Genomic DNA, 18,712 nt, shown 5'->3' with positions numbered 1-18,712 from the left:
AAAAACATAATTACAAATACTTACAAGTGGTAACCTTTCAGCTTTCCTCTGCATCCAAAAAAGATCCGAACACCAAGTCCGTCATCGCTGCCGTCACCCACAAACATAAAAAAAGTCCAAGTATCCACACGGTGAGCAGAAACACTGATGAGATTTCTGCGCACGAACCAGCCAAAGCCAGCAAATATGGTGAAGAAGGAGGGGTAGGGGAAAAAGAAGAAAGAGGAGAGCTAGATGAAGTCGAGGGAGAACAAACCATCCTTAACACTGAGAAAAGGATAGAGGGAAAGATCTCACTTGTAGGAGGAGAACAAGCTAAAGCAAAAAGAGCAGGCAGTGATGCAAAGATGTCAAAAAGGAGGAACAGCCAAAGAACCAACTTACCACCATCACAGCTTTATCCAAATAGAGGATCTGACTCAACCCGTCAGATCCACACCGCATGCTCAAAATCACCACCTCTCAGGAACCCTCCTTCCCATTTTAATCACAGTCTGGCCAGAGGATATCAGACCATTCCTTTCTGGGTATTACCCACCAGGTCACGCAACATCAGCAGCCAGAGTGGAACTGCTCAGCACCAGTCAGCACCAATCTGCTATAGGAAAACTAGAGGTGGGAGGACAAGGGCTGTGTCCATGAATCTTGACCTTGAGCTGGGCAGGAATGAGGATGTAAGAGGATGTAGAGATGATAGGGTGAAGGTAGTCAGAATGACTGAGGGAGAGCCAGGTCCCAGGTCCCTACCTCACTGTGCACAGAAGGTTCCCTCTCTCATCTCCTCTTCGTCAGGATGGATAGATCAGAGTTCCTCAGGACATTCCACTGTCATCCTAAGGAGATCAGGCCTAGACCTGCAGGACAAGCTGAGAGCATGGCGTCGCCACACAGTGGTAGTTTAACCAGTCTGCTTCATCCACACTAATGAATACCAAGCACTTGGCCTTTACTCACTAACACTGTGTCGCAGTTGTCCACAAGCAGGAAAACTGTCTCCAGAATATTCTATTGGAGATGTAATGTGTCATTGGAAAAAAATGTCATTGTGTGCAATTGCAATGTCATTCCAAAGTGACAACAATAATGCACGGTACTAGGATCTTTATCTTATTTTCACATACTGCACTCCCTCCCATCTGCTGCGGATTTTTCTCTCCTACAAACATGGTCAGAAATAAAACTGCTTAAAATCAAATCAAATATACACTTCTTCAAAAATGAGGAAAAAAATAGCACTCCTGACAACAACTGATGTCATAGACACTTCATATAAACCATATAAAAGATGGAGGCTAGCTACATTAGTGAGAAAGCTGCATTCATAATCTTGTGAACCAAAAAAAAGTCCACGCACATCTTCCTCTGTCAATGGAGCAGGTGCAGAGCTGAAGAAATGAGATGAAGAAATAATGGTTTGCACACTACAGAACTCTAGATTCATTATTTATTGCATGCAATAAATAAAGAGGCTGTAACCTTTTGGAATGAAACCTACAACAGTATAAATGTAAAAGTGCTATGCGGTAATATACATTTGAGAGAAAACCACAGCAGACATTTGAAATTTAGCTGAAGAGCTGTTGCTGCTCTAGTTATAACAAGTCACAGTAAAGAATTCATCTTTGTTTTTCTCTGCAGGTGTTCTTTTTGCCTTCTGGTTTTGACTAATCGCCACTCTTAGTCTCTCGCTGTATGATTGGACTTTTTAGACTAAAAAATACTTGCATGGTCAAAACAAATACAAATATGCAAACCTTAAGTGTACAGTAAGACTATTGTGTTTCCCAGTATGTGTGTGTGTGTTGCATGAGGAGGGCCAGAGCTATAATAAAACCTGTTTCGTCATACGTTTTCAGGGCAGCTATGTGAAGTCATGCCAATTTTTGTGTTTTTTTTCTCTGTTTGTGTAATCATACAGTGTCAGCAGTGTGCAAACATGATAAATATTTGTTGTTTATCATATTGTGAACTCATACTTAATGTCAGTGTTACAGAGACAAGAAAGCAGCTAAAAGCAGCAAGCAAACCACGTCCTTAAATCCAAAACCACACAGTCTCATCTGAGTGAAGTTAGCTTTTTGTTCTTTTTCACAGCTTCAGTATTTTTTTGATTCCTTCCCAGAACTTGAGTTTTGTAAAAACAAGTTTCAAGAATGAAAAATTGGAATGGTTAAAAAAAAATTGTGTGACCTAAACTGACATTAGCTGTGGTCAAACCAGACTCCATGTTTGTATATCTAGAATCCGTCTGTCTTCTCTGTCTGTGCCCTGGTGCATGTAACTCTGTACAAGTGTTGCAAAATTGGTCCACGCAAAGTCTTGTTAACCTGTGTATATAAATATTATACATATTAAATTATTTGTATTAGTAATATTTGTGCTTCAATAACTAAAAATAATTGACCTTTAATAAAAAAGGGCAGCTCTATTTATTTCATAATTCGGGACAGTTTTCTCATCATGCTGGGAACTAAGAAGCACTGCATTTTTTCTGTCTCAGAAAAGTAAAGAGGGGAAGTGAAAGGTTACAGTAGCAGTTCGAGAAATTCCAAAAAGATACTGCCCAGTTGCAATGTGGGAGATGTAGGATTGGGCACTCTTCCAGTTTACAACACATTGGCCATTGAAGACCAAATGTAATGAAGGATGATGATGATGATTGTATTAGTCCAAAATAAAAAAGAGAAAGCTCATACTTTACTCATGTTTGTCTAGAAAGGAAACAGACTGAGGCACCAAATATACAGTCAATCGAAAATAAATGCTTCTCAGCTTAAATGCAGAATCCATAGATTCATGGTAAAATGAATGAAAGAAGAACTCGCCCCAAAAAGCCCTGTGCATCTTACTCCATACACCATCCAACATGTTTATTGTTCAACTGGATGTAGCATCGGTGGGAGAAATGTTTTCATCACTCTTGCAAAGCTGTGATTGCAGCCATTTGGGGATTTTCTTACCTGAATTTCATCCAAAATCCATTTTCTTTCACTTTTGTGGAGCCAGGTCTTGGTGGGCAGCAGCCTAAACACAGCCACCAAGACCTCACTCTCCCAAGCCACCTCCTCCAACTTATCTAGGGGGACACCGAGGCATCCCGAGATGTAGTCTCTTCACCGTCTCTTGGCCTCGAAACACTTTGCATAGGATGCGCCCTTGTGAGATGCCCATACCACCTTAACTTTTTTCCCGCCTTAGACCTTGTCATACTACATATATAATAACTGAAATAACACTAACAGAATTGAAAAAACAAACACATAAAAAGAATCATATGAACAAGAGAAGCCAAAAGAGAATTTATAGAGATCATCTTGGGAAAGAAACATGTTCATAATTTTGACTGCAAACGCTTCCAGACAGGATTTCTTAAAATAAAAACAAAATAAAAATAACAAACTTTTTGAATGATCTAAGGTTCTTTAGACACTTCCAGTAAGACTGTAGGTTCACAGTGTAATTCACTTTAAATGTGAATTACACTGTGAACCTACAGAACTGCACATAGAAGGGCGATTCTTCCACTGTCTCTGTTTGTAGCAATACAAACCGACTGACGCATACCACCTAGACTCCTCTACCTGTTTCATACCTGTATGGGTCTCTGTGCCTACTCTGCCTACAACTAAGGCACTACATCCTGGGGCACCCAGAGTGGGAAGGCTTAAGGGAGATCCAACAAGTATTGAACAATATTTTATTACAGTTATTGAAAAATGTGCCAAGAATCATATATAACACATTTATAGGATGCTCGTAAATGACGTGATATTTTTGAAGGATGAATCCATGGTGAGCATCAAATCACATAATGATGTAGAGGATAACTTCTCCCCATTAAACTCCTTCACAGATATTGTGGACTTGTTCACTGGTCTTACGTTGAATATCAGCTGCTTCATGAAGACATGCGACTTTTCTTCCTCAGCAGGTAGACCAGACAGTGAGCAACAAAAGGCCACAGCAGCAAAAAGACGACAGTCTGCCCAGACATGTCAAACGGCCACGACATCTGTTCCTAAGGGGTGGGGGACAAAATCCCACAGCATGTGAGAAAAAAGCTTTGTGACCACATGTTTGTTTACATGAGCATGCATGATGGGACGATATTCTTTGATGAGTACAATCAGAGCCTGGTACCTGTTGTGGTGAACACTGCAGGTGTGATCTCAAGTCTGAATTGTGAGCCTGCCACACACAACACAGCAGTAAACTGAAATGACTCCCAAACTTCAGCTATGTAATTTCCTGTAAGCCTGTAATTAAGAGCTTTTATCCTTTACATTTTACGGTAAAGAAAGTACACTTGAAGTGTTGGGACATAGGAAAGCTTACGTGTGTGGCAGCAAGCCTCTCCAACACTTCCAATCTGTCCATCACACTCCTCATGTCCTCTCTGAGCCTCTGAAGAGCCAGGATGATCTGCTGTTGTAGGTGAGCCTGATGCAGCATCTCTGCACCACCTTCTGAACCGTGCCCTCCTCCACGTCCATGCCCACTTCCGCCACCTGGGGACCATCCCAGACTTCCCTGTGGAGCACCTGTGGACCATAACACTTCAACTGTCTCTTTATTCATTTATTTATTATAACAATCTTTAGGATAAGATGTTATTTCATTGCAACGATGGGTATTTCATTTATACCTATCGTTACAGCGCAGAAAGCTCCTGCAGGATTCTCCTGAACAACAGGATTCGCCACAACAAAGGTGCATGACCAGACAATACGCCACAAAGCCTGGGCTGCGCAACACATGATAACATTTAGCTGTGTTTTTAACAACATTTCTGTGATATCTCTTTAGTAACTAGCTGATAATTCTAGCTCTTCTAGTATAGGCCTTGTTGATAAGTTATTATGTCAATCTATAAAGAGCAGCAGCTTGTATCGCACAAAACTACATGACTTTGACAACGTCATTGTTCTAATGAGCTCGTACTAACTAACAAGAGTGAACTGCATCCAAGGCGCTTTATACAACTTGCATTAACACCCATTCACGCCCACACGAACCCTTTTTATCTATGTGTGAGTGCTTGCGATCTATGATTCACAAATTTATACTCCAATGGATGCATTGGTGTCTTGCCCCCTGGATCAGGGGGCCACCCAGGGATCTAACACCAACCTTCCGATTAGTAGATGACCTGCTCGATCTCCTGAGCTACAGCCACCCAGTTTATCCAATAATAAATTGAACGCTTTTAGAAATTACATAGCAGCTTACGTTCTCTCCAATCACGCTGAGAAGTTTCTTGCCCAGTGTGCCGACTCCTCCTGTCTGGAGCCATCCCATCCTCTGCTCCTTCTCCACCTTGACCTGCCCCAACCTTTCGGCCTTGCTTCTGGCTTTGAGCTGGAGAGGACTCTAGGGGCACGTGGTCATTATAAAAGCTGTCTGACCGGGTCTGTGAGCAGACACAGTTAATTCAGTTAGTTAATGTTTTCTTAAAATTAAGACATTGTGTTATTAACTGGCAGATGTGCCTCATACCTTGACGTTATGGAGCTCCAACGAATCCACTGAATCAGAGAAAATTTCACTTTCTGAATCACTGGTGAGCGGCATAACCTCCAACACTGCAGATTCAGCTGCAAGTAAAATCAAATGTATTCATGTTTGTGTTGGTTTGCTGGGTTTAACAGGCATTTTGCTGGAACCAACATCATGACAGGAAACACATTTTCAGCCCTAATAGAAAAAATAAAAAATCATTTGTGGAATCTTTTAAGTGAAAATGGCAAAACAGAACTTGATTCTTCACTTCACTTTATAATACACAGATAATTATTTACATTTATTTAGTATTTAATAAATTCAGAGATTTAACTGTCTACACCATCAAGTACAGATTAAAAGCTTTTGTAAGCAGTTGAGACTTTTCTGCTTAAATATGACATAATACACCAGATTTTCCCACAAGCTCTGAAGTAGAAAAAGACAACTGATTAAAGAAATGTAATCAAATTAATACAATTAGCCGATTCCTGTACTAGAGGTCCAGGTTAATGTCGAAGGATTAGTGAGAAAGGCCAGGTCCAGTACTCCACTGTGGGAGAAGTGAGCAGGACGAGCACTTGTAAGGAAAATACAATGACGATCTGTGATAAGATCAAGGATTGATTGTATGTGAACAAAGGTTTCGCTCTATAACTGGTTTATAATTGATTTAGAGTCCAGCCCAGGTGTCCGAGAGCTGCCTGTCTGCCAGACAGTTTACCTTTGACACTGTTAAATTTGGGTGAAAGCTTTTAACACCTGAACTGGTCATATGATGATATATCCATAATAACCACATAATCCCACTGTACTTACAGTGGAGGCATTAAAGGATCCACAGAGACCAGACTTCGCTCCCTCACTGTTCACTTTTTTAAGACCGAGACCGTGTCAAGTCTAAAGTTTGACTTATTAAAGTCCACAATTTGCACAGCTACATTTTACAACTTTAGCTACAAGGCAGAAGCACTAGTCTGTCATGTCATGTCAGGTCCGTACAACCCGCAACTATTGTATTTAGCCTGTTCAGCACCATTGAGTCCTCCTGTGCATTTCCAGCTACTTTTTCGCCGGTTTTTAATTTCTTAGGAAAAGAATACCAATCATCACCTCATAATAACAAATAATAATCATAGCATCAATATAAGGATCCACAAATGTCAGCAAATTCCTAGAGGGAGAAACTATTGGAATGGAAAAGTACTAGAGGGACAAATATGTTTGCATCCCCGCAAAAAATGACGACAACAATGAACGAGGGGAAAAAAATTTTAATAAAAATATTTCAAGTATTTTCTTTTTTTTCAGCTGGGACCACAAAAAAAACACCGAAACATGACCACACAATAATTAACACATAATGCACCAGCACTAGCATACATGCTAGGAACAACGTCACTCACGTAGATTACGTCATAAATTCGACAAAGCTTCCCCCCAAAAGTCAAAATTAGGCCAGAGGTATCAAATCTTTACATACCATTACATATGGTACTCCTGACATGCTGACATACAGTAACATACACCCTGAGAATCATGCAGAAGTCACTAGAGGTGTTTTTATTAAAGCTATTTATTTGGTTATGCATTAGGGCCACAGGTTTCAAAGTAGGGCTGTGCGATATGACCAAAATCTCATATCCCGATATAAAACATTTCTCATCCCAATAACGATATATGTCACCAAATATTGCATTTTCTGTAAATTCTGTGAATCCTGGACAACTCGACTTGAAGTGTTTTCAGCTGGGCATCATGTATCTGGAGTTGAGTGTTTTGACCAATGCATGAAACTATACAATTTTAGACATAAGTTGTAACGGTAAGTATGTAATTAAACTAGTATTTATTACACAGCGTGCTGCGGGGAAAAGCCTGTTCTAACGTTTGAGTCTAAGGTTTATTTTGAGCACCTGTCGGCTCTTTTTTGCTTCTCATCCGTAAACTCTCTCCACACTCTTTCACGTGATTCTTGCGTCGGTGGTTAAAGAGGTTTGTCGTGTTCGTGTTTGAGTCTGTGGTGGGGACCGGTTTGCGCCATAATTTGCAGATTATAGTTTTCTGGTCCGTGTCAGACTTTTCATAACCAAACCATGTCCATGCTACAGAGGTAGCCACTCGTTTAGAAATAAGGTGCTCGATTTGTTTTGACTGGTCCTTCTGTTTGGAGCTAACTGGTTCTGGCCATGCTGGTATCCTCTGTGCCCCGATGAAATAATATTGCCGTAAACAGTGTATTTTGCAACACCATGAAACAAATGATAGTGTGTAATTTGAAACGAAGTACTAATGGCTTCCTATCTGAAGTCATTAGTGCTTAATAACTTATTAGATTCTCAGTAGCTGAACCTTTTAACCCAAACCTGTAAGTGTCTCATTACACAGAACGTAATCACGGACCTTCTCTGAGTTTCAGCAGTGACTCTGGAGGTCGGGGCATGTCATCAATGAACAGGTAGAGAGGCTCAAAGTATTTGAAGAGTGAGGCTGTATTCTCATCAATGGGCATGGTGTCAATGACCTACAGGGACATAAGAAGACTTAGAGATCAGGAGATTCATTACTTCACTGCAAGTCCCTGAGACATTTAAACAGAAGCAGATTTTTGAGTGATCAGTGAGAAAAGACAAGTGCGATAAAAATCCCAGTCCATTCTATTAACTCTGGTAAGGGACTGTTACTCCTTATTACCAGATAACTAGAGCCAAAGTAGTGGTAATGTCTCAGCTAATTGTTTATTCTTGTATCCAGTTTCAACATACATTGTTTAACCCACATAAAATGAGGGTACCTCTTTAAGAAACGATAGAGGTGAGGAAAGATGGACAGCCTGCCCAATCAATCAGAATAAACAGGCTCCAGTATGTTTCAACCAATGGGAAAGCTGCCTGCTGCTGTGTGTCCCACCCACCTGCTCTGTGTCTGCTGCCCTGTTATGTATGTAGTCTCGTGTTGGCGGGAGGAAAAGAGTGCTGCACTGTGTAACAGTTGCTACTGTGGAAGTTCATCTCATTCATCTCCAGCAGTAAGGTAAGAGTTCAAAAACAACATATCTGTATTATTATTTACGGTGAAATGTCATATTACTGTTATTAAAGGGTAAAAAACATACCCTGTCACATTATTTAGAACCCCGCATTCTGACTGAGAGACACCATACAATTGTCTTCAAGCATGTTGCACTGAGATCGGTGGACACATACTGTATGTCTCAGTTAGTTTTTGTCTGTTTTGCACTTTATTTTTAAATAACTGCATTCATTTGAATTGTTTTGATAAATAACTGTTGTATATGCAATTACTTTACTTGGATTGCTTGGTAAATTTCAATGTTTTCATATTGTCTTTAGAAAAGTGTTTATTATGCAGTTTTCTTATCTGTTTGACATAAAGCACCAAATCCTTCCCTTGTAGCAGCTAAAAAAAACAGCTAAACAAAAGCAGGCTGTTTGGGAAGCCTCTAATTAACTTGTGTGAATTTGCTTGTTTATATGTATAAAATAAATGTACCTCCTGTGCAACTTTCTTCATCTCGTCCACATAGGCAGCCATGGCGCTCTCACTACTCATTTTTCCCAGTTGGTTCCATGCATCCCTAACACAGATAAACAACTTTTGAGTCACTGGAAGAAATACACTTGACGACAGCATATCAGATGACAATGTGGTTAAAAAAAACACTTATCAAAATGTTTTCTAACTTTGGAATTACAATTATTAGTAACTTTGTAATTAGTAGACAATATCAGTAATTTTAATATCGGCAATTTACTTAACAACATAAAACAAAGAAAGACGTTATTAATCAGTTGGACAAAAAAACTTCTAAAATTCAAATTTTAGCAAGATTTTTAATGCGAGACTATTTCCTTTGTTATTTTTAAGTGACTTGATTACTTGGCTTGTTTATTTGTTTTTTGTTTTTTTCAAAGTGTGTGTCTGCCACCAAAAACTAACCTGACTACAGCGACTTCCAAGTGCATAAAAAACATATCAGAAAAACTGAATTTCTTTTATTATTTCATTTAAAATTGTAAAATTTCATATACTCCATTTTTATTACATGCAAAATGAAATATTTTAAAGCCACAGCAAGAAGGTCCAGAGTTCAACTCCACCACCTGCCTGGGGCCTTTCTGTGTGGAGTTTGCATGTTTTCCCCATGTTAGTGTGGGTTCTCTTTGGGGACTCTGGCTTCCAATCCAAAGACTGGGAAGAAAGCCTTTCTTCCATTAGTGGATACTTGGATCGGATTGGCTCGGCTCGTGGTCCTCCACCTGCTGCCTCGCCTGTACGCCAGCCTTTGCCACGGTGAGTGGGTGTCACCCGCCGATCTTCTCACTCTCTCGCCTCTCCGCGCCTTGCTCCTCCACCTGCCACCTCACTCACTAGCGCTACCACCTCGCCGTGATGCAGAGGCTCCGTCATTCAGCGTTCCTACTGTCACCGCCAAGAGGAGGCAAGGCTCTCGCCACCACAGTTCTTCTCATTCAGAGCAGCAACTTCTAGTTGTGAGTGAAACTGACTTTTTCCCTCCTGCTCGCCACAAATTAAGACAGATTAAGACTTCTGTTTGCTCAGCTAAAGAGCCACTGACTGTTTGTTGTAAACCTGGACTGGACTATCAGATAAATGTTCATCATCAACCTGCTTCCAAAAAAATGCTCCACCATGTCAGTCTGTCATTAAGGACACCTGCACCTTTAAATCCGATTATTCCTGTCATTCTGTTTCTATATCCACACCTGTCTCTCAGCCCGTTCCTGCTCCCAGGGCAAGGACAGCTGACACCCAACCTGTCCCTGCACCCATACCTGTTCCTCAGGTAGGGACAGCTAAGGTCCGGCCAATTCTTCCACCTGTTACGGTGCCAAGGGACAGGCGGCCCAGTCCTCAACTTGAGCTCCAGCCACAGCATCCAGAGCCAGCCGAGTGCTCTGCTTCGCCTCAGCCAGAGGTTCTCACGCCTGCTGGTCCTGCTCTGTCTCCACCAGAGGGCTATGCCAAGCCACGCCGCCAGTAACCTGCCAAGCTGCTAGAGGCATCCCATCATCTCCGCCGGTCTACAGTGCAGCATCTCTTGATGCATCTCCAGATCAGCACCGGTGCCGCCGCTGGCCAAACAGTCGCCTGCCTGAACTGATTTGTCTGTGCCGCTGGCCATGCGGCCACCCACATGAGCGGATTTGTTTTGGATGTTTTTTACTGACTGCCAAAAAATGAATGTATTTAGTTTTTGCAGTACTGTATGGAATGTCTATGTATAAAGGTCACTACACTTATTTATATTTAAAAGGCAGGACAGTGAGTCAAAGATTGATTTTAACTGGTTGTTTCAACAGAACTTGCCAAATGTAGTGAGGAAAACCCTACATGTGGCAACTTTGGTAAAATAAACATTTTTCAACAGTTTTTGTTTGCTCACAAAAAAATGTTCATGTTATTTAAAGGCTCGGTGTGCACAAGATCTCCTTTATTTGCTGCAAGGCAGTATCTGTATAACCCGATTCTGTTTAATGGAACATTCAACATCATAATTCTGCTATAATTATAGAAGCTTTAAGCAAATTTAAAATGGAAGCTGTAAATGAACAAGCTTCAATTATCCCTGCTCCCCCTGGTGGATACACAGGGGGAGCAAAAAACTCATTTTCCTCCTATCTTTCAGTAATGTGTAATGTTATGAATCACACTATTTTCCTTTTAAAAAAAATAAAAAAATACAGACATCATGCCTTTGTTCTATAATGCAACATTTGCCCACTCACTATAATTGTGGGCAATTTACAGAAAACTCACTTGATTAAAACTGTTAAATCAGAATATCAATCATACAGTAGCTCATATTGGCTCATGATCTAGCACAACTCAAATTCTATTGCCCATAAAATGACAAATGTGACCTTGAGCAAAATTTTGCCTGAACACCCACATGTTTGTGTACAAAGTTCACTGAAAGTCTTGTATACCCCGTTAATTGTTCCTGTAGTAGACACTAACTACTGCACGCTAAGAATTCTGCGGCACAAGCCACAGAATGACTTTTGTTAAAGTGATTCAGATCGACTTGTTTCAGATAGTTTAACAACACTGACTTTTGTTGATTTGGTCTGAGCTTGCCTGGCAGTGATATCTGGTAAAGCAGATTAAAATGTTTACAAATAAACAAATCCTTAATGTATAATCAATGCATAACCATCAAAGTGAAATGACCTGATTTATTTATTTATTTATTTGCATCATTTTCATGATGCGTCTACCAAGAAATCATTGATTCGTTGTTAAAGTGGGTCCAAATATTTGAAAGGTGCTTAATACAGATAATATAGATTTTAATTAAAAAGAAAAGCTGGTGGATGGAAAATTCGGGTTTTATAAAATATTATAATATTTGATATTTTTTGTGGTCGGCAATAATGATTAATATTAAAACAGAAAATTTCAAAATTAAATTTTCACTTTCTTAATTAACTGACACAAAATATTGAACTACTGAATTTTTTGTCATGCACATGTGTATACACACACCCACCATTTGTAGCGGCCCACTGGGTCCCAGAAGCCAGGCCGAGGCACTGTACAGGGACCACACACTGCTTGCTTGTACAGACTGTAGAAGCGCAGCATGACCTTATAGGAAGGCCGGTAGGAGCCTACAAAACAGCACAACTATTTGTCAGGTTTATTTCTCCACTCATCAGGACTGGACACCAAACTATACTACATAAATTTGTAATCAAGGTCCATTTAAAAGATTACAGCCCTTTTTTATGTGCAGCAATACATACAAAATAGAAAGAAAATGGAGAAATGATAAATACTCTTTGTTAAAATCACTGGTTATCCAGCAGGTAGTACAGACAGGTAGTACAGACAGGTAGTACAGACATGTACTACCTGCTGGATATCAGATCATATAATGCAATATGAAGTGATTCCATTCTCTACCCAATTTTTGAATCTGACATCTAATTCTGCTGCATCATGAGTTTCCTTGTGCATTTTTTTTACCAAATCTTTCAGAGTACTGACATCCTTTTCTTGAGTGTAATCAAATATTTCTTCTGGAGACTTCTTCAGTTCCATTTATTTGGTCTAGTTGGCAAAGCTTCTAGGATGAGAGGTGAAACGTCTTCAAGGAAACTTAAACAAGTCCAGACACTTTTCTTTCCAAGCTCCTCAGATTGTAGGAATTGCCTAATAATTGATGCTTCAATTTTAAATATGATCAACCTAACTCTATTAACTGGCTACTTGCCTTCCAACTGGCAGTAGTTAAAAAGCGATTACTTGATCCAGCTGCCAGCCTTCCTTTATCTCAAAAATTCTTGAATGTAGTTGTAAAATACCTAACGTATTTACAGAGGAATGATTTATTAATTTATTAAGTTTCAGACAGGTTTCAAAGCTCATCACAGCACAGAAACAGCTTAGTGACGGTATCAAACGATCTTATAAGTTCTGAAAGTGGACTCTGTGTGTTTGTTCTGCTAGAGCACAGTGCAGCATTAAGTAATGCTGATGACAATATTTTATTACAGCAATCAGAGAATGCTGTTGGTACTAAAGGTACTGCGCTGCATTAACGAACTCAAATTTGTTCATGTAAATGGAGAGTCCTCTTCAAGCACTAAGATTAATTATGGAGTTCCACAGGGTTCAGTGCTAGGACCAATTCTGTTTACTTATGCATGTTTCCCATAGGTAGTTTTATTAGAAGGCATTGCAAACATGTTCAATGCTATGCAGATAGCAGTTTTATCTGTCCATGAAGCCAGATAACACAAAGCAATTAGTTAAACTACGGGAATGTCTTAAACACAAGGACTTGGATGACCTCTAATTTTCTGCTTCTAAATTCGGATAAAATTGAGCTTATTGTACTTGGCCCTAAAACTCTTAGAAATATGGTATCTAAGCAGATTCTTACTCTGGATGGCATTACCAGGAACACTGTGAGGAACCTTGGAGTCTTTTTTTAATAGGATATGTCCTTCAACGCACATATTAAACAAATATGTAGGACTGCTTTCTTCCATTTGTGCAACATCTCTAAAGTTAGAAATATCCTATCAAAATGATAATAAAGAATTAGTTCATGCATTTATTACTTCTAGGCTGGACTATCACCACATTCACGTCACTTATTCACGAGGAGTCACCAAGGCAGGTGGACATGAGGGGGAGGGAATTTGAAAAGACATTTAAGGAAATATTTAGTCAACTTGTATGCAAAATGTGTTCAACTGAATTTTACAGAATGAACACTGTCCTCCCCCGTGTAATTAATTCTATTATACCGTGTTAAGAGCGGCACTAAGTGTAGTTCATATAATAAATACTATCTCAAAAAATGATTTACTATCAAAAATTCATCCAATAGTGAATCCATTTGAAACTTTTGCAAAATTGTAAACTTTTTAAACTGGTGCTGTGAAACTTTTTTCTTTTAAATGAGCGCAGGTGAAACTATTTATGAGAATTTTTTGGGAAAATGAGAAATACTGAGAGTATGACAAAAAAGATGCACACGACAAATATGAAACTCGGCTAAATCTCTACTGAGCACGTGCTCTGTGGAGGCAGAACACTCGCAATTCTCCTTTTGGATCTCTAGTCAAGGATCTTGGATCATGTGTTTCTGGTACAGTTCATTCCTAAAAATAAAATAACTACATCTATGCTATTGTAACAGTAGTTACACAATATATGTGATTGCTCAACAGCCCTCAATTACGTGGAACCAGTAATGACTGAAAGATTCCATGTACCGTTTTTGGGGAGTTTTTGGATGACATCCACTGCAGCCTGAAAGCGTTTCTGGTGATCAACCACAGGCTCTATCATGGCTGGGACTGGTATGACACAGGAAGCATGAGTGGAGCTGTAGCTGAGGGAGAATATATACACAGATGTGGAAGTAAAAGTATAAGGAAAAATAAGTTATGAGAGTGAGTCAAATCCAATATTAACAAAAATATACCGTAAATCAAATTAATCTGTGACTCTGGGCATTTTTTATTTTGGGGGGTAAATTAATTCAGTTACTGATAGGTAATTAGGTCATAATTAATTAATGCTGGCTATTAATGTAATGTTTATATTTGCCTTGACCCCTTAGCACGAGTGAACACTAGTCACTGATTATAATCACAATGCCCCCTCTCTGCTCCGATGGTTATTGGAATAAAGTATTGTTACTCATACAATGCGCAAAAGCACTGGATAAGAGCACTGACAGGACCAGTGGTGAAATGTAGATTAGAGCATTTACTGTACTTGTACTTTATTTAAGTTTAAAGTTTCGGTCACATACATGTGTCACTCGTAACTTAGTAACTACTTTTAATGCTGTTTCACTTGGTAATGCATTTGCTGGAATTTTCTGATAAGTATCAATTTCGTTTGATATGTAGACAGCGATATACAGTGCTGCTACAGTGAACTTTGGCTGCAAGCGAGCTTAGTATGAGTTAGCTGTCTTACCTTACTGACTACGTCCTGCCGCTGTCCATGATCACACCGGAGAAAGACAGCTCGGCAACCTCGGCCAAAAGACTGACAGAGCTGGCAACAAGATGAAGCTTGCTATATCTTGGTCTACGCTGACGGTAACGTTTGTTCACAAAACTGCTCACTAGCCACCTGCCACAGGGCTGACCTACCGTCAACTGCAGCTACTCACCAGTCTGCGCTTTACACAAATGACTTCCGTGTCAAATCACGTGACAATGAGGGCGTCCTCTCTTCCTACTGCCTGGTAGCTCCATACTGATTATGGGCATACTGGACATCCTTTGTCCAATAGAGCCACTATCCCTCCACTTCACTAAACCATGCCTCTCTAAATTTGTATCCAAACCGCGGAAATCCAACCTGAGCTATCCCAGTGACATACCTATTTCTTTTCTTGTCCATCCTGGTCACTCTCAATGAAAATCTCTGCTTCCACCCCCTTTTTTAGCACCATCATCTCCGATAATAATATAGTAATAATAGTTATTATTATTACTATATTAGTAATAGTAAAACTATTGAAACTATATACTATTAAAAGTAGTATATATATATATATATATGAATTCTGACAGTAAATGCTGCCCATACATATTAATGTATGGCACGATAATAATAATAATAATAATAATAATAATAATAATAATAATAATAATAATAATAATAATGTATAATTCAAGGAACATGTTATGACAAACATTTTCTTTACTTGATTATATTTGAATGATAATAGTTACTTTACTTAAGTGGGACTGATGTTTACAGGCTTCAGTTGGTAAAATCTGAGTCCTCTACCATCACTTCTTCCACTGCGGATGGGATTAATCAACATGGACACACAAAGTGAACTAATCCTGCTCTATAACCGTTTATGAAACAAAGTAATCAATAAACCAAAAGATTTTTTTATTGTCGTTAGCATTGTTTAAAACATTATCCTGCAATTACGAAATTAGTCTAGGAGGCATCAATTTGCATCCATCACTTTCATGTATTGCAGTCAACGCGGGACATGCAGCCCGATTTGTGGATTAATTATTATACAATAGCCCTCCGCTGCCCTAACAGAGGACTGTGTTAAGGATCAGCTTTAGGGCTGATCCTTAACATCAGTGAATGCATCACTTGTACCGTGGTCCCTTTTAAAACTGGATCTTAGTAGATGGGGCGGACGAGGAAATCTCAAATTTCACGTCTGTCCACGGTCTATAATCCGTTTAAATAATTTTTGCTGTCATCTTCACGAAGACATCCCCGGAAATATCGACGTGTGCTTTCAAAACAAAGGCATAATAAGGTCCAAATCACAGATTTAGGTTAAAAGCTTCAAAAAATATTATTTCTGGTAAGGTGTGATAATACATGGGAAATACGAATAAATAACTAATGTGGCATCGTGATTAGGAAACGTTCACCTTGCAGTTCTGATCAATTTAAAATAATGCTTCGATTATTTAGTTAATCATGATGAATCTGCAATAATGTGTCTCAGTAGCTTTCTTAGTAGAATACAACATGACAAAACATTTGCATGTTCTCCCGCCTCCTCCACTCCCAACGCTGAATTTGGAAATTGATGGATAAATAGGTGCAGATATATTCTGTTAAGCAATACAATAAGAAAGAACTGGACTGACTCTGTCTGTCTATCTTCCTGTTTAAAGGTAGTTCTTGTATCGCACCATCACCAAGTGCTATCCATGGCGAATTTGGTGATGGCTGTTGTTCTCTTTCTAATATTACAGTGACATTAGCTCACAAACTGGGAAAAGACACAACTGTTGCTGTGAAGTAATGCTATAATATATTAAATAAATAAAATATAACAATAAAAATTAATTGATGTTCAAATAAAAATTACTAAATCTTGTAGACACAAGCAGAGAATGACAAGCAGAGAATGGTTATACAAGGTCTTAATTATGCCTCTGTCTACACTATTTTTGTTTTTATTGTACCCGAATTAAAAAAAAATACTTCAAGAGACTACGTGGGTCCAGAAGTCGTCTTTTATAAATATAAATAAATAACATGAAACAGGTAGGTCTACCCCGTTTGCGCGTCGCAAAGTTTTTATTTTGAAAATCATCCAGGAAGAGATGCTTTACAATCCAACCACAATGACATTGCAAAGGTTTGTCTTGTCTCTTGTTTTCCTCCGGCAGGATAAAACCACGAGGAGCACTCTGCTCTGTGATTTGTATACACTGTCTTGACAGCCGAGCCAGTAGACTGTCAACTTCCTACCTCGGTCACACACACAACGCAGGGACGGAGGGAGGCACGGAGAGCTAAATAAAGCGCAGCCTCTTTACAGTATGTTGGGCAACAGAAAGAAAGCAATCCCCCAGGTCAAGAACGGAGCCGGGACGTCCGAATTAAAGGCCATTGATCCTCTGCGGAATCTGGGTGAGAGTTTTTGTTACAGCAGCCTGTGCGTTTATTATGCTCTGTATTTTTACTGAAAGAGTACCGGTATCTCCCCCACTCCCTCCGACTGAGAAAATGGCTTTGCTAGACGGTAACCCTGCTTTAACCCGTTAACCCTGCTTCACATTCAGATTGCAGTGCTTGAAAAATTTTCTTTGCTCCCTAGTACAAATTGAGGTACTTGAGGTATACTATTCCACGCTGCTCTAGTTTATCCAGATAGTAAAATTACTGAAATTACCGTATTCCAGTGAGCCGATAATTAACTTAAAAATATTTTCCTGACTTATTCAATTCCAGTTAAAAAATAAGGAGGTGACTCTGTTGTTATAGATGTACAGTTTTCACATTTAAATATGTGCCACTGAATTGAGCAACATAAACTGAGCCCATTCTCACTTCTATGATTTTTCTTTTTTTTCTTTTTTTTTTTCAAACAAAAAATTTGGATCCCAGGGTAATACAACTTTAGCCACTCATGTGCTATAGCTCGGTATTTACAGCCTTTTAAAAAAAAAATGGATTAAATTCATTTTTCACCTTAGAATTCTACACTAAAAACCCAAAATATAGCATGTACATAAGTATTTGTGATGCATCCTGTGTCATCATGTGTCTGATGTTTCTACAACTTGACTAGAGTCCACCCGTGGTGTGTCCAATTCAATTCAATTCAATTCATTTCAATTCAATTTTATTTCTATAGAGCCAAATTACAACAACAGGTTACCTCAAGGCGCGTTATAATGTAAGGTTAAGATCCTACAATAATACAGAGAAAACAGAGAAACCCCCAACAATTATATGAGCAAGCATTTTGGCAACAATGGGAAGGGAAAAATTCCCTTTTAATAGGAAGAAACCTGCAGCAGAACCAAGTTGAGAAAGGAGTGTCCATATGTCACAACCATTTAGGGGGATGGAGTTCACTGGACATGATTTGGAAAGGCAGCTCTCTAATATAAGGTCCCGTAGTTGACGGCAGATTTCAGAGGACAAATTAAGCTGTGAAGACAAGGACTTGTCTGTAGACCTCCAAGACTGGATTATATTACATTGAAGGTCCCAGTAATCACAGGGGCCTCCATCATCCATAAATGGAAGAAGCATCACCAGGACACTTCCTGTATCTGCCGCCCAGCCATTCTGAGCAGTCAGGGTAGAAAGGCCCTAGTCATGCCTTTTTTCAAACTATGGCTCATGTGATGAAGCACATGGATGATAGTAGGTCAAGAAACCTGGAATAACTCCCAGTACATTTTAA

The 18,712-nt window shown here is 39.3% G+C and overlaps 3 protein-coding genes across 8 annotated transcripts in view; 2 read left to right on the top strand and 1 right to left on the bottom strand.

Annotated features, from left to right (window-relative positions):
* Positions 1–2,693, top strand: part of arhgap23b (Rho GTPase activating protein 23b) — a 92,978-nt gene extending 90,285 nt beyond the window's left edge. For 4 of the 5 annotated variants that reach the window (XM_040038581.1, XM_040038580.1, XM_040038582.1 and 1 more), the window contains one exon: positions 42–2,693. In XM_040038581.1, the coding sequence (XP_039894515.1) occupies positions 42–902 (861 nt within the window). In that variant the 3' untranslated portion in view covers positions 903–2,693. The remainder of the gene's footprint in view (positions 1–41) is intronic. The other variant, XM_040038583.1, reaches the window with a different exon arrangement.
* A 990-nt stretch (positions 2,694–3,683) lies between these two features.
* On the bottom strand, positions 3,684–15,222 carry acbd4 (acyl-CoA binding domain containing 4). Of its 2 annotated transcripts, none has more exons than XM_040038585.1 (10): positions 14,989–15,222; positions 14,274–14,392; positions 12,035–12,155; positions 9,013–9,097; positions 7,903–8,023; positions 5,497–5,594; positions 5,230–5,410; positions 4,336–4,541; positions 4,141–4,188; positions 3,684–4,012 (listed from the first exon to the last, which is right to left on the bottom strand). In XM_040038585.1, the coding sequence occupies exons 2-10, from the start codon at positions 14,347–14,349 to the stop codon at positions 3,899–3,901; spliced, it is 1,050 nt and encodes a 349-aa protein (XP_039894519.1). In that variant the 5' UTR covers positions 14,350–14,392; positions 14,989–15,222; the 3' UTR covers positions 3,684–3,898. The 2 variants fall into 2 exon arrangements, with proteins under 2 accessions (XP_039894519.1, XP_039894518.1); XM_040038584.1 differs by having other exon boundaries at positions 3,684–4,018; positions 14,989–15,221.
* Positions 15,223–17,131: 1,909 nt separating this feature from the next.
* LOC120737760 (1-phosphatidylinositol 4,5-bisphosphate phosphodiesterase delta-3-A-like) overlaps positions 17,132–18,712 on the top strand; it is a 31,041-nt gene continuing 29,460 nt past the window's right edge. Inside the window, exon 1 of the mRNA XM_040038620.1 lies at positions 17,132–17,427. Coding sequence (XP_039894554.1) covers positions 17,337–17,427 — 91 coding nt within the window. The 5' untranslated portion in view covers positions 17,132–17,336. The remainder of the gene's footprint in view (positions 17,428–18,712) is intronic.

This window comes from Simochromis diagramma, unplaced genomic scaffold (genome assembly GCF_900408965.1).
Source record: "Simochromis diagramma unplaced genomic scaffold, fSimDia1.1 OVJJ01000617.1, whole genome shotgun sequence".
In the NCBI taxonomy this organism is placed as follows: Eukaryota; Metazoa; Chordata; class Actinopteri; order Cichliformes; family Cichlidae; genus Simochromis; species Simochromis diagramma.
This window is presented reverse-complemented; position numbering and strand designations above follow the sequence as displayed.

Excerpts from the sequence above, each read along its gene's own strand:
- acbd4 (XM_040038584.1), bottom strand. The coding sequence starts at position 14,349 with ATGATAGAGCCTGTGGTTGATCACCAGAAACGCTTTCAGGCTGCAGTG. Across the intron at positions 5,411-5,496 it reads TGGAGCTCCATAACGTCAAG|ACCCGGTCAGACAGCTTTTA; the intron begins GTATGAGGCACA and ends GTCTGCTCACAG. Across the intron at positions 4,542-5,229 it reads TCAGCGTGATTGGAGAGAAC|GTGCTCCACAGGGAAGTCTG; the intron begins GTAAGCTGCTAT and ends TATGGTCCACAG.